The sequence below is a fragment of the Monodelphis domestica genome, chromosome 3, assembly GCF_027887165.1.
Source record: "Monodelphis domestica isolate mMonDom1 chromosome 3, mMonDom1.pri, whole genome shotgun sequence".
In the NCBI taxonomy this organism is placed as follows: Eukaryota; Metazoa; Chordata; class Mammalia; order Didelphimorphia; family Didelphidae; genus Monodelphis; species Monodelphis domestica.
In genome coordinates this window covers 208449487-208465843 of record NC_077229.1, presented here as the reverse complement: position 1 = coordinate 208465843, position 16357 = coordinate 208449487, and the positions used below count along the sequence as shown (strand labels likewise).

The window sequence follows — 16357 nt, the reverse complement described above, 5'->3', positions numbered from 1 at the left end:
AGGGACCTGGCCTGTCGCGCCCGCTGGGATCTCGCGCTCTTTGGCCGCGTTACCGTGTCCCGCCCCCCCATACCTCCCCTCTCATTTTCTCCCCTCCCTTTTTCCCTCTCCACCTTGCTCCTCCTCCTCTCCCCCTCCCTCTCTTCCTCCCCGCCTCTCTCGCTTAGCGCCGCCCGCGCGCTACGTCTTGCGCCGGCGGAGTCCGCCGCAGGGAAACAGCAGCAGAGGCGGCAGCTGGAGCAAGAGCAAAGGTAGGAGCCGCGGTGAGAGTGAGAGGAGCTGGAGCAGGAGGAGCAGGAGCAGGAGCAGGAGCAGCAGGAGCAGCAGGAGCAGCAGGAGCAGCAGCAGCAGCAGCAGCAGCAGCAGCAGCAGCAGCAGCAGCAGCAGCAGCAGCAGCAGGAGCAGCAGCAGCAGCAGCACCAGCACCAGCAGCACCAACAGCACCAGCACCAGCACTAGCAGCAGGAGGAGCATTATCTGTATCAGCATCGACCTCCTCCTCTTCTCTCGCGCGCTCCCCCTCCCGCCTTCCGTCTCCCTCCACCGCCTCGGCCGTCCCCGTGTCTCGCGCGACAGCTGAGCTCGAGCCAACGTTCTTTCTCTCCACCTCTCCCCCACCCCCCCATCCCCGGCTCTCAGCCCATCCTCTCCTCTACTTCCCCCTCCCCCACGAGCCCCCCAACCGCCGCGCTCACCCCTCGGCGCGCGGGCCCGGCCGCCTGCTTCCGGGGAGAGGGGGGGTGGGGGCGGGCGGACAGACTGACGGACTGGGCCAGTGGTGGCAGCGCCCCTGGGGAGCAGAGGAGGAAGAAGGAGAAGAAGCAGAGGAGGAGGAGGAGGCGGGGGTGTGAGTCTCGGTCGGGATCGGGATGTCCGGGCAGCAACAGCAGCAGCATCAACAACAGCAGCACCAGCACCAGCAGCACCAGCAGCAGCCACAGCAGCTGCCCACGGCCGCGGCTGTGGCTCCGGCCCCGGGGGTAGTCCTGTCGGCCCCCAACCCCATTAGTGCCGGCTCCTCTCCGGCGGGCCCCGCCGCCGCCGCGTCCCCAGGCGGGGGAGCAGGAAGCGGTGGCAGCGGCGGTGGCGGTGTCGGGGTGGGCGCCGGGGCGGCAGCTCTGCTTCTGCACCCGCCACCCCCGCCGCCGCCCCCGACCACCGCGGCCCCGCCGCCTCCCCCGCCACCGCCGCCGCCGCCTCCCGCCGCGGCCGCTGCCTCCCCGGCCCCCGGCATCTCGGCGGCCGCCAGCCCTGCCGGAGGAGCCCCGCCGTCGGCATCGGGTAGCAACGCCCCGGCCCCCTTCCCCCACGGGGACCCGGCCCTGAACGAGCAGGAGAAGGAGCTTCAGCGGCGGCTCAAGCGTCTCTACCCGGCGGTGGACGAGCAGGAGACGCCACTGCCGCGGTCGTGGAGTCCGAAGGACAAGTTCAGCTACATCGGCCTCTCGCAGAACAACCTGCGGGTCCATTACAAAGGTAACTGGCTTTGGGGTCCGATCACCCTCTCACCCGAAGCCCCGACACTACCGTGTTTTTGTTTTACTTTTTAAAGTTTTTGTTTTTTTTTCACCCTCCCGAGGTTCTTTTCGAAGTGTTTCAGGTTCGGGGGTGGGGGGAGGACGGGTGGTACGGAGGAAGATGGGGCTACCTACCGCGAGGTACTGTACTAGGAATATTCCTGGGGAAAGCAAAGTGAACATAATTATTCTGAGCAGAAATGTAGTAATCTTCGTACCAGTAATAGGACACCTTGAAAGGATCCAGAAAGGAAACATTTTTACAACTATGTCAGGACAAAACTCTTTTCTGATCTCCTTTAAAGTAGAGGAAACTTATATCTTCGGTGTTTGGTTACATTGTTCTCCTAGGTTTCTTCCTTTAATTATTTTGATGGCGGGATAAGAATCTTAAGAATAATTATTTATCTAAGGAGGTCAGGAACATGAAGGAGATAGATATTTATTTAGTGGAAGATTGTTCCCAAAAGTAGGCCAGAAATTGTTTAGAAAAGGAAGAACCAAGGGTACAAGTTAGAAGTCAACATATTTCATCAGACACAACAGGGAAGTGTCAAGAAGGTGAAGCCATAAAAACAAATCTTGGCTACTGAAACCTAGTAGAAAAAGGAATAACATTAAAACAATTAGTACTTTCATGTTGATACCAGTATGGTCGTGTAAACAAGAATATTTCACTTTTTATACTTATGTTTTACAATTTTGTTTTAATATGCAAGATTTGTGTGTGTCAGGAGAGTGCCTCAAAACAAAGCTTTCTGAAAAATAGCTATATATAAAATTGTTTATTTTGTGGGGAGAGGGTTTGAAATTTCCTGAAAACTTAACATCAAATATATTGATCCAACTTAAAAAAAATCCATTTAACAATACTATTTAGGTCTGGAAATAAATCTTGCCTTTTAGGCCCAAGACCTGAAATTAGAGCGTTCACATTCAAAACAGCGTCTTTTTGATTGGCTGCCATGGCAGGATCTTGGTGGAATCCTAGTCTGATGAATGTGGAGCTTAAAAACAACTTTGTGGTTAAATCCTTAAAGTATACTGGGTGAAATTTGAGACATAGCTCCATAAATAAGTTCCTATTTAATCATGAAGGAGAATGGCTTACAGGCACATAATTAGCCATATTTGATTGTACTGAGAAGACCTTATATACATTAAAATTTATGTTCCTGAATATTTATTTCCTCATTTTTTTCTTGCTAGTCTTCTAGGCAGTATTGCCAATTTAAAATAATTAGGTTGTTAAAAATTTCAGAATATGTTAGTTTAACTTTTAATTTTATATTATTATTTCTGTAATTTTGTTATCTTTGATATAACTTCCCAAAAAGTTTACTAAGGTGTACTTGGTAAAGATTCTCTTTTCTATTAAATACATTTGTTAATGGAAAAGTATAAGTATGTAAATTAGGGAGGTGCAGTAGAAAGAACCATCTGAGTCAGTTAATTTGAGGTATTAATCAGGGTTATATTATTTGTGATGTCATGTAGCTTGTCTGGACCTCATCTTCCTCTTCTGTAAGATGAAGAAAGACTCCTATAGACTTATATTGACTTTAACTTTAAGTTAGACATAAATATGGTTTTAATTCTTTAGGTCAATTTTAATAGCTACTTTTAAATTAATCAGAAAAATATACATTTGAATGCAATTTGTGAAGTCAACATGTAAAACACTGGCATTTATGCTTGTTTTTTTTTCAAGTTGAGGACCACATTATTTTTTCTGTTCCGTTCTAAGATGGTTTCTTGAAACTTTTTTTAAAAATACACTCATGTTTCTGGATGATTACATTTTTATATTTGGTCTGTGATTTTTTTTCTCTGCAGTCTTCCTTCTATCCTTTCTTCATTTTCTTCCTCTGTTTCCTTCCCTTTTCCCATTTTACTCAAATAATTTCTCCCCTTTATTTCCTCTTGTGCTTGCTTTTGTGATAGGTGAGTCTGGTTGATAAAAAATGTAAAGTGTAAACTAGTTAACTTTGCGCTTGGTAGTAAAAGAAGAGGATAGGTGATGCAGAAGTGTTCTGGAAAATTTTAGAGATAATAAACTCTTTATACAGATAAAAATATTGAAAGATGTAGTTATACTTGACCTAACCTAGTATTGTTACATCTAGAATTTCACCTATCGTTTGGAGAATTTTGCATTTTTCTAAATTCCAAAAGATGTAATCACACCTATTTTCCAGCATGTGGCTCCCTTATTCTACCCATAAGACCTTTATTCTCATAAGGAAGAATCGAACATGCATCTTTAGAAACTATTATTCCTTAAATGACAGGAAGGATTAATATCGAACAATGCTGGACTCTTTTCCAAAGTCTCTTGCATTGCAAGGGTTATGAGTAACCAATGAGGTTGTGTATATGTAGAAATATGACCTATGCATAATATTCCTGTAATTTCTATTTGAGAAGTAGGACTAACTCCTTTCCCTTAAGAATTAAAACTAAAGTTTATTGTATTTTAACCAACTCTTCATAACATTTATAGTTAGTGATAGATTTGATGGGCTGAGCTGAATTAACCTTTCATATAAATTAAAAAATAATTTATTTTCAACTGTTCTTATCCAACAAAACTTTAAACTTTCTCCACACTTCTAAAGGAATTTTGTTTTTAAAGAACATATATATTTCAAATTATTACCTACTTGTAGTTTGACTGGAACTTTTGATTTGGTATGTGCCACCCGAATATTTCAAACAGAAGGGGGAAATAAAAACTAATTGAATATAGGAATGTTTAAAAAGTAATTAAAAATATTACCTACACAAGGAAATTGTTAGTTGGTATTTTTCAGAATGTGCAATAGCGTGTTCTAACATTTTAGGATGTGACTAAAAAAATAAAATGCCATTAAAATTTCATGTAATATTTTAGCTTTAATAGATTAGCCAAGAAATAATAGTGCGATTAAAAAGGTAAGAGATTCTAACTTTCCATCCACTCTCTTTTTAAAAAGTGATTCTGGTGCCCAATCAACTTCTTTCAAAGCTCAATTACTGGTCAGAAAGTCAAAAGATAAATGAGAGTGGCCTCATTATTAACTTATTAATATATTATTGATTTCAAGTAATAATACTAGGCAGGGTATTCTTAGATTAATCTAGACTATGAAAAGTAAGTTTTCACACTAGAGGAAACATAGGCAAAAACTACCCTGGGGAATGTTAGAAGATAATGGGGCAAATTTCTTATGGAAAGGACTTAGTGACATCTGACAATATTTCTTAAAGACTTATTGCTGTTTTCTCATCACCTTTCCTTTAGCCCTTTAATGTTTCCCAAACCTAGGTGGAATGAGTTTTCCTTGAATTGAATGGGCAGAAGTTAATAGTTCAAAATGCCTGGAGTCTATGGTCAAAGGACAATCATATCTAGAAAAACTTTTATTAATTGAATAAGTCTATGAAAAGTTCCCATTTAGATGTATGTAAATATATATGTATATATGTACACTTAAATGAGTTACATATACTATATATATGATAGAATGTATATGTCCAGTTTAAAGAAAACCTGAAATTAGGCAAGTGGACAATAAATTGATTTACAAAAGGTTCTGATACAAAGATTCTTTAATAAAGTTTCCTGGTTTATATAAAATGCAATTCAATTGATAACTTTTCAAAATTACATTGATTGCATACAGGACACTCATAGTTGAAATAGAATCTGAATCAGTCATTTAGTAACACTTTTTTAGAATTGTTTTTAAACATTGTTGCTTCTTTTCAGTCTAGAATAGAAGAAAAAAATGTTTAGCAGAGGATTTGTAGACACACTAGTTTTAAACATAATCAGTTTTGATACCTAGTTGGAGGATGTCATGTCTTGATGAAGGCCATATCCTTAGAGGTTCTCCCCCCACCCCCAATTGCTGTTTGCTATTTGAAATTCTAGTTGGGAGTTCAGAGTTTCACAATAGTTCAGAATATTTCATAAGAGAGTCTATGACTAAAGCCTCCAAAGGTTACAAAGAAAATTCAGATCAGCTTTTTGTTTTAAATCAAGGCAGGCATGAGGGAGTTGACTTCCTGCATCCAAGGGCTTCTGGGGTTAAATAAAAATGAAGATTGGCAGATATGACCTTATAACCTGAGGGATATTTGAAAAGTTTTTCTCTGGAAGGAATCTGTACTTTTCCAGTAGTTTTTACTTCTTTATTGTAGTATGTCCACCATTCTCTTTAACCTACCCAGTTTTATTTCTGCTTTCATCTGTATACTCCTTACATGGCCAAACAATAGAATAAACCAACCCAGCAACAAATCTAGTGTTTTGTTGGGCAAATGTATAGGAAATAGGAAAATAGGGAGGGATTTTTCTATGAGAGAAGGTTGAGAACTTTGAGGGACTAAAAGAAATAGTATCATAGAGTTCTTCCAGCTCTAAATATTTTAAAGGTAATTTAATTTAGTTCAAGTCTCTTGTTTTACAGATGAAAAAACCGCAGGCCCAAGGTAAAAGTCTGATATTTCTGAGATTCCATAGTAATAAAGGCAGGATCAAAAGCTATCTTACCACTGTATCAATGGTACTAGAAAATAGGTTATCTCTTTTAATTGTTGGAGTGTATTATTGGGTAGCTAGGTGACACAATTGATAGAGCGCTGGACCTGGAATCAGAAAGATCTGAACATGTATGCGGCCTCAGAATTATCTATATATGACCTTGGGCAAGTCACTGTAAAATGAGCTGGAGAAGTAAATGACAAATCACTCTAGTATCCTGGCCAAGAAAACACCAAATGGGGACATGAAGAGTAGGATATGACTGAATAAGTTTGTTGGAAGATTACATGATTTGACTGGTATTATGCCGGAATCTGAAAGACTGAGTTTTATCTTAATGATAATCTGTGTTTATTTGGTCATAGATCCCAGACCATGAAATAGTTTAAAACATTAAAGTTTAAGAATTTTTTCCCCCCAGAAACCCTATATTTTGGAAAAGTAGCACACACTTCTCTTTCTAAACAGAGTGCAAGTGGATTGGAACTGTTAAACAAAAAACTCAAACCCATTGGTATTTAAATATTTAAAATACTAATCTATACCTATATTTTTAAAGTTTACTTTGCTGAACTCTTGTCTTAAAAGTTGCAGAATGGAAGATTTTCTTAGTTAATAAAATTAATGAGACTTTTTACCAAATATTATTGATGTAGCCTAGCCCTTACCACTCTTCTGCCTTGGAGCCAATACACAGTATTGACTCCAAGACGGAAGGTAAGGGTTTAAAAAATATATATATTATTGATGTAATTTTTCCAGTAATAGTTCTTTCTTAGTAAAAGGAAGGTTTTAAAGGAAACTTGAAAGAAGACTTAATGTTTTGTAATGTACATTAGTCCTAAATTAGTAACAATTAAAATAATCTGCATTTTATATTGAGTAAGTGGGATGAGGAGAAGTAGGAGTGAGGCTTCATCTGGAGGTCACTGATCTGGTCTAGTAACTGGTACTCATCAAAGACAAATACTGCTATACCACTTCCAAGCCCTATTTGACCCATCACCAGCTCTTGTTTATTTTTAGCTCAGGTTTTGGAATCAGATTCAGGGTAAGCTTTACTGCAGCATTTGGCACATATCCAGAGAGTTCAGAATCCTTTTATAGGTCCATGTTTAAGATGAGAGGAGGTATTATAATAAATATAGCAATATTAAATTTGTAAAACTGCACCAAATTCTTTCAGTGCCGTGGTCAGTTCTTTATATATTTCTAACTAGTTAGTAGTTTTCAAGCCTGTTTGGAGCTTGAGCACTTTGGCATTAAAGTATAACAAACACATTTTATTAGAATTTTTCTTTCTTAAAAATTGCTGAGTGATTTAGCTAATCCATTTAAAGTAATGTAATCCTTTGCTGCATTGCCTATTTTAGTTCCCAGCCAATTTATTGATTCTCACTTAAAAATTTCAATTGTGAAATTGAGATATCTAGCTTTCAAAAGGATTTGCATAATTTTTTTGGGTGATAACATCTTAATTGAGAGGTTATACTGAAGTGTGGAAGTATGTGGACCAATGCTAATATTTTAATGTTATGTTACTTTTTTTTTTAATATTACCTTCTAATGGATAAAAAGGTAGAGGAACAAGCTAACAGGTTGGACAGGATAGTTTAGTACACTTTTTCCTCTTGTTTGCAAAAGACCATATCAGAATTAGCATATTAAACCACCAAAGCGATTTTCTTAAACATATTTCTGACCATGTTACTTTTCTTCTTAATAAACTCTAGCCTCCTTATTGTGGCCGATTAAACTACAAACTCTTCTGCTTGATACTTAATGCCTTTCACAGCTTGGCCCTAACCTACCTTCCTAACTTTATTATACATCCCTTTTCACACATGGTATGATCCACACAAACTGGCCTTCTCATTGTTCCTTGTACATAGCACTGCATTTTCTGTCTTGATGTCTTTGCGCACTGGCTATCAGTCAACTAGCAATAAGTATCTACTCTATGCTAGCAATTGTGCAAGGTGCTAGGGATACAACTACAAAGAATATTTAAAATGAAACATCCTCCATTCTCAAGCAACTTACATTCTTTTGGGGGAGCGAGACAAGAACATATGACTATATGCAGAATACAGAGATAATAAAGATGGATATGAAATAGTTACAGTAAATACAGGGTAGGGAGAGAGGGCACAGTTAGGATCAGATGGTACTTGAGTTGCTACTTGAAGAAAGAGAAGGATTTCATGAGTTAAAGGTGAGGAGAAAGCATCACAGACACAAGTGCAAAAGGCAGTGAGATTAGAGAAGATTCTCTATGTGAGCATCAGAGAAGGCCAGTTGGACTAGACTGAAGGAGGGAGGACATGGAGGAAGAATTGCACAGTCATTAGGGAAGATTTAAAAAACCAGACAGAAGAATGTATTATTGATTTTAGAGTTAGGAGGAAGCTACTGGAATTTATAGAGGAGGGGAGTCTTATAGTCAAATTTGTACTTCAGGAAAAGCACTTTGGCAGTTTTGTGTACAGGATGGTTAAGAGAGGAAAGTAACTTGAAGCAGGAAGTCTAATTAAGAGGTCATTGCAATGATCCAGCTGTGAGGGCCAGAACTAAGGAAAGATGAGTTTTGTTTTGGACATGTCCAGTGGGCAATTGCTGATGTGGAGCTGGGGAGAACTTGCTGGGGACAGAAGTAGTTAGATAAACAGATGAGTGAACTGATTGAGGCTACTGAGAATTTAGAGCAGAGATTCTTAAGTTTTTTGTGCCATTGGCCTGTTGACAATCTGGTAAAATCTATGAATCTGTTCAAATTAGAATAATAAATTGAGGGGCTAGTAGTCTATAATGAAGGGGTTTTTTTAGTACATGGGTGACTTGAGCATGTTTGATGGCAGTAGGGAAGGAATCAGTAGTTGGAAGTTGAAGACAGATCAAGGGGATGATTGAGGGGACCATCTGCTATAGAACTGTAGAATGCAGAAGGAGATGATCTTTAGAACTTTTGCTGGGTCTATTCATATGCAAGACAGGTAGGCTTAGACTTATTCTAGATGGGAAATGATGTTTGAGTTTTAAAATGAAGAGAAAGGGGGTAAAGAACTCATGATAAGTGGTCTTATTTTCTGAGTGAAATAAGAGGCGCCAAGTACACCCAACCAAGAGAGTTGAGGGGTACATAGGAAGTATGGGAGGTTTGAGAAGATATGGTTTGAAATAGATTTTTGTGTAGAGTGAGTTAGGGAATTGTTCAATTGTGTCCAACTCTTTGTGACCCCATTTGTTTTTTTCCCTTGGCAAAAAATACATTTGCAGTTTCCTTCTCTGGCTCATTTTACAGACTAGGAACTGAGGCAAACGGGTTAAATGACTTGTTCTGGGTTACACAGCTGAGACCAAATTTGAATTCAGGTCTTCTAAACTCTACAGGCAACCAGACATTGGAAGTAGATAGAACACTGGTTTTGGAATCAGGAAGACTCACCTTCATGAGTTCAGATCAGGCATCAGATATTCGATGTGTGACCCTGAGCAAGGGTCACACTTAATCCTGTTTGCCTCAATCCCTCATCTGTAAAATGAGTTGGAGAAGAAAACTGCAAACCACTCCAGTATCTTTACCAAGAAAAAGCCAGATGGGGTCATGAAGAGTTGAAGACACAACCCAAACCACTAAGCAGCAAACTTTCAAGACTCCAGGCCCAGCACTCTTATCTAACCACTAGGCACCAAGGTGCCTGAGCTTTAGGGGATTAGGAAAGAATAAAACAATTATCATTTTAAAGGTATGATTGAAGTTGGATAAAAATGTCTATTATTGTGTACTTAGGCAGCCTGGCTGTCTGATTCCTTCTACCTAATTTTATTTCGCCTTGGGAGTAGATGGTAGGAGTAATCCAGATCTCTGGATAGATTTAAGCTATGATAGGATAAAGGAGATAGAAGAGGATTGAGTGGAGTTCTCTTGGTGAAGATTGGGAAGGGAGGAAAATGAAACCACTTTCAAGGTTTGTGGCCTAAGAATAGGTTACTAAGAAAGGTTCTTTTGAGGCTAATTAATAGATTGGGGGGGGGGGGGAGTGAGGCACAGGGAAATAATGGAATGATAGGTTATTGTTAGATCATTGTAATTTTTTAAATTAAGGAACTAGAACATAATTATTGTGTTAACATGGAAATAACACAGAACTATTAAAGTAATCAGAAAAACCAAGTCTTTAATTAGGAAAGGGCTAAGTCCAATATTTGGTCCTTTACTCAGAGCCCCAGTGCCACAACTTTTACAGGGTCTACACCCTAGAACTCTGGGGACAATATCCCTGGGAGTGACACTGTACTAAGTGACAGCTCCAAAGGACAAAAGAATCTGGAGAATATATATGCTTTTTTGGGGAACTGAGAGACTGGGAAATATGATTATTGACATTACCATGGCTACCAGGAAATGAGAGGGGAGTGTTCCAACTGACCATCATCGAAAAGAAACCATAGCCAGAGGCTAGGGTGTAAGGGAATAATGGACTGCTTACTATAGATGCTAAAAGGGAAGGTCCCTAACCTAGTGTTGGTATTCTTGGAAACCGACCTGATAAGGTGGAAGAAGCCACTGGGACAAAAGCATATTAAGCATTTGATTAAAAATCTGTTAATTCCACCTAGCTAAGTCCATAGTCTGAGATTCCCTTCAGGGTGGATTCTCACATGAACTAAGGGCAAGCTTTGGGGTCTCCATCTATGGAGGCTGACTAAACATGGGGTTCTCTTAGATTCCATGTTGACAATGGGTATTGCTGAGATCCACAATGTAATCGTCCCTTTATGTTGCTGAAATGGAATGAAGGAAGTTAGTTGGTTATTATGGGATTAAAGGAGGTTGAGGAATTAGGAGTTTGAGAGAACATCCTTGTGCATTCTAAACCATCCTACCAGTTAGGTGGCACTGGTAAAAGAAAGACTTGGCCTGGCAGGAACATGGGTTCAGATGCATCCTTAGATACTTAATAGCTGGTGACCCTGAGCAAGTCCCCTTAAATTTTTTGCCTCAGTTTCAACTGAAACCTGGGGATCATGATAGCACCTACCTCACAGGATTTTTGTGAGGATCCGTAGTCAGTAAACATTTATTATTGCCTACTATCCACTAGGCTTTGTGCAAAGCACAGGGAAAACAAATATGGAAAAGACAGTCCTTGCCATCAAGAAGTTTGCAATCTAATGAGGGAAGAAAACACAAGAAAGCTGGAAGTGGAGTGGGTAGAAAGGACAGGAGGTACTTGGCTGGAGGTGGTAGAGAAGCCATCAATGAGTTTCACCTGTTGGGAAAGGAAGGAGGGTTTGAAATGTCTCTCTTAATTGGTTGATGAGTTCATGCCACCCTCCCAATCAGTGGGGACTCTCTCCCCCTCTCCTGAGCATTCTAGACTTAGGGAGGAGAAAATAGTTAAGAATGGTGGGAAAGTGCTTGGGGGCTCCATAGTAAACTCTCTTCCATTCCTGGAATGCACTCCTTTCTCACCTCTAGTTTCCTTTTGGGCTCTTACTTCCTACCCCCCCCCCCCCCTTCATAGGATGTACTTGGCCTCTTATTTACTCAGAAAATTGACTATCATGAGTTCTTTCCCCCTTCTCTTCATTTCAAGATTCCTAGACATTATTCCCTACATTCACTCCTCTCCACTATGAAGAAGCCTGCCTGTCTTACTGAGACTAATTGTCTACATATGTGGCTTTTTGGGGGAACATTTCCAGCCCCTCCTTTCCCCACTGTTGTTACTTCCTACTCTCAAATCCATTTGTTATCCATTTAAGTAGGTATTTCTCTATGCACAAGTTGGCTTTTCTCTAGATTGCAGGTTCCTCCCTCCCTCCCTCTTGTCTTAGAATCAGCTGTGTTCATCCTGGGCAAGTCAGTTAGCCCCTATTGCCCAGCACTTACCATTCTTCTGCCTTAGAACCAATACACAGTATCGATTCTAAGTTGGAAGGTAAGGGTTTGTTTAAAAATATATAAAATATATCATGTTTTGTGAATTTTGAGGAACAAAACCACTGGACTATTTAACTTTATTTTAAAATGTTAAATTTTTTATAGCAAGGTGGCTTTTATTGGGTACAATATTTAAGATAATTGGCAAATATTCTTAGAAATAAGACCTATGGCATTAAAAATCTTAAGTATAATTTAATTGGTATAAGACTTCATTTTGATCCATGAATTTAAAATTTTGCTATACTTACAAATAATAAAATTTTACTAAATTAAAAATCTGGGAATGGAGTTTAAATTAGTTTTTCTGATTAAGGTTAGGTTGAAAAATGTTTTAATTTCCATCTCATTTAAAAAAAGAACAAACCTTAGAAAACCTAGTATGGATTTTTTTTAAGATTCTGCATTTTCCAGTACCTTAACATCATTTAAAATATAATTTTTATTGTATAGAATTGTAGACCAATAAAATTTAGATTGGTCTTTGTATAGATCTTGTGTACAGAAAAACCCTAGGAATTGTTTTCTTAGCTAAATCTTTTATGCTTTTTGAATCACTCCTCTCAAAAGTCAAATATAAAAAAAGTTCATTTTAATTATGCTCCCCAGTTATTGTTATTCTCCTTTAAAGCTTTCCTAAAGATATTACTTTCCAAAATATTTATGAAATTAGCCTAGATTTTTTTTCTCCAGAAAATGTAACATATCTTCACAGAAAAGATGTTTTACTGAATACCAGGAAGTCAAGCAAGATATGAAATTATTTGGTAAAAGTGTAGATATGGCTAGTGTCCCTGAAAATTAAAGAAGCTGAATACAGATTCCTGAGCTACACTACTAAATTTTTTTTGGATTTAAAAACATATATTAACATTGCTTATACTATAAAAGATTGACATTATACACAAATAACTAAAGGCATTTTTAGAAAAGATTTGTCTTGGACTTTTTTTTTCCTATACTAATTTTCTTGCTTACCTTAGTGTGTAAAACCAACATTCTAGAGAAGTTTAAATTGATCTTTTGATAAACCTATATTGACAATACTCTTTACTGTTGCTCACAAGACTAAGAGAACATAAGCATCTGCTTGTAGCAGATATTCTTAGATTTCTCCTACAGACACACATTTCCATGGAAACCTAACAGGTAATAGAAAGAAGATGCCGAGTTTATTAAATGTCTTCTAGACTGAGCATGTGGAAATGTTGCTTATTTGCATTGTAGGTATAAACAAAACAATTCACATATATATTAATAAGTTAATCTTATTAAAATATCCATAGCCACATGTGATTTTCTTTACATTAATCCTTTTATCATGTGCCAAAGTATGTATTTTTTGTGTGTATGTATGTGTGTTTCATATGCCAGGCAAACTTTGACAAAAAAGCAAGTGGTAGTTTAAATATCATAGTTTTAAGAAGCAGCATTCTAGATGCCCCTGATGGTATTTTAAGAAAAACGATTGAAGGAATAATGACATACATGAATTCACATTTAGTAAAACATACTTTACTAGAATATGGAGGAAACAATAAGTAGAAACAATCGTTTTGGGGATTATAGAGAATTAGTTCAGCTACTCATAATTTAAGCATTTTACCTAGACTCAGAATTTTAGGGATATTTCTACTTCCTTTGATATCCAGTTATTTGTCAAATCCTGTAGTTTTGTTTCTGTGATATATAGATTCCCTCTTTCCCCCCTCATATTGATCCTGTAATAATCTAGATGATCTGCCTTCAGGCTTTCCTTTCAATTCCATTCTCTACTTCAATTCTGGCTTCTGCCCTCTGTGGGCACAGATTGTACTCTCAGCATTGTGGTCTTTGAAGGTTAATATGACTGAAAATTTGATCACCGTTTGGGTCTTGGTCAAAATATAAATATTTATTGCCAGGCTCACTCACAGAAAGTTTTTGGTTCAGGATTAATTGACAAAAACAGTTTCCATTCTAATCTAATATCTCTCTCTTTCTCCCTCTCTCCCTCTCTCCCTCTCTCTTTCTCTCTCTCTCTCCCCCCCCTCCTTTCCCCTCACTCTCTCTCACTCCCCTCCTCTCTGATTTTGAAATTTTGTCTCTCTCCCTCCTTTCTAGCCTTTTTTTTTGGTACTAGGTCTTTTAAGTTTCAGATAGATTAGACTGCTAGCTGTTTCTTGATCTAGCTCTCTTCTGAAAATATGTACCTTCCACACCTGCTTTTGAAAACCTTTTCCTTCATGAATTCTCAGTTGCAATCTTTTCTGTGAAACTTTCCTGATCATCCACTCTACCTTTTTAACAGTGGGGTTGAAAGTAATGGTAGACTTCCTTAAGTTTGTCATAGATAGCACTTTGTATTTCTTCTTGTTACATTTATCCTTGTATCATACTTATTTGTATATTATCCCTCAAGGGAAAGTGATTAAATTTTTTGTCAACTTTGTATCACTAAGCCCCATGACTGGTGTTGCCTTGTTGAACTTTTAGGAGGGGGGAATAGGTACTTTTTTGCATGAGATATTCTATAGCAAGCCACCTTTTTTTTTTTACAGCTATATTGGTAAAGATACAAGATCTCACTGTGTTAATTGTTAGCTGTCTATAAAGCAGTGTTTCATTTGTTAGAACATAATGTCATCTTAAAAGCCCTTGTTGCAGTTGTACAAGACTCATCAAAAGATGGAACAACAGAGAGTTTTGGGTTTTAATGATTGTCAGGTGAGGCATGAAACAAGGCATATGCTTTTCTGATAAATCTCTTGGACATATAGAATGCATGAACAGAAATAAAATTTGAGGGAAGGCAGGCTGTATAGTCTTGGGGAAACTGAGCAGTTCTTTTGATGATGCCAAGTTTCTTCCTGAAACAAAGTCTTGTCTTTTTAATAACAGTTTATCATTTGGACATACTGTCTGGTTGCAAATTATAGAATATTATAATCTGAGAACCTAAAGTGATCATTCCAAAGGGCAATGCAGAAGCATATGGTGAGCACGAAAAAGTTAGAACCATTACTAATCAATCATACAGAAATGGCAAAAAAGGATATCATTAGAAGTATTTGATAAGATAAGATGTGGGATAACTGATACCTATGCAGTGTCATTAAGTATAGTAGAAGGCTCTTGGTGCTTTGGGTGGCCCTCCTGTGGAAATTATATAAACATAGAGACAAGGGTCACAGGGAAGAAAAGTATGGCTGTGTTGTAATCTTTATTGTTGGAAGGGGTACTAACATTGACTAATGGGTATTCTCATTGAAGTATGGAAGGATCCCTAGTATCTGTTGCAGTGCCTTGCCCACCCATGTGGACCCTTAATGTTTGTTGAATTGAATTCTTCATTTGTGGCTTATCTCCATGTTTACAAGGCAGCATGATGTTGTTCCTCTTGCCTTTTTTCTATTTACTTCATATTTGGGAGAAGAGGGAAACTAACTTGAAGATGGTTTGTGTTTTTTAGATGGGGAAGTATTATAGAATGTAGTAACACTAAAATATATTTCTTTGTTGTTATGGCATGATTTTTTATTTCTTTGACAAAAATAGATTAAGGCTTGAATGCATTTATTTCCTCAGTTTAAACAAATGTGATCAATGAACTGTTGAAATAAAGATTAGACTATAAGCTTATATGCTATATATGACATAAAATTGATTACTATTTCAAAAGTAACTACAGAATTACTGGTAAATCTAAATCTATTTATTTATTTTTAAATTGACATTATTTTATTTGGTCATTTTCGAGCATTATTCATTGGATACAAAGATCATTTTATTTTCTCCCCCCCCCCCCCCCCATCCCAGAGCTGATGCATTATTCCACTGGGTATCATATGTAATCTTAATTCAAACCCATTTCCATGTTGTTATTTGCATTAGGATGTTCATTTAGAGTCTCTTCTCAGTCATATCCCCTCAACCCGTAGTCAAGCAGTTGCTTTTCCTCGGTGTTTTTACTCCCACAGTTTGTCCTCTGCTTATGGATAGTGTTTTTTTTTTCTCCTAGATCCCTGCAGATTGTTCAGGGACATTGCATTGCTACTAATGGAGAAGTCCATTCGTTCGACAGTGTATCAGTCTCTGTGTACAATGTTTTCCTGGTTCTGCTCCTCTCACTCTGCATCACTTCCTGGAGGTTGTTCCAGTCTCCATGGAATTCCTCCACTTTATTATTCCTTTTAGCACAATAGTATTCTATCACCAACATATACCACAATTTGTTCAGCCATTCTCCAATTGATGGGCATCCCCTTGTTTTCCAATTTTTGGCCACCACAAAGAGCGCTGCTATGAATATTCTTGTACAAGTCTTTTTCCTTATTATCTCTTTGGGGTACAAACCCAGCAGTGCTATGGCTGGATCAAAGGGCA

The 16357-nt window shown here is 38.5% G+C and overlaps 1 protein-coding gene across 2 annotated transcripts in view; it reads left to right on the top strand.

Moving 5' to 3' along the window:
- Window positions 1-839: 839 nt before the first annotated feature.
- The window catches only part of RANBP9 (RAN binding protein 9), an 86386-nt gene continuing 70868 nt past the window's right edge, over window positions 840-16357 (top strand). For both annotated transcript variants that reach the window (XM_007487925.3, XM_056823445.1), the window contains exon 1: window positions 840-1476. In XM_007487925.3, the coding sequence (XP_007487987.1) occupies window positions 870-1476 (607 nt within the window). In that variant the 5' untranslated portion in view covers window positions 840-869. The remainder of the gene's footprint in view (window positions 1477-16357) is intronic.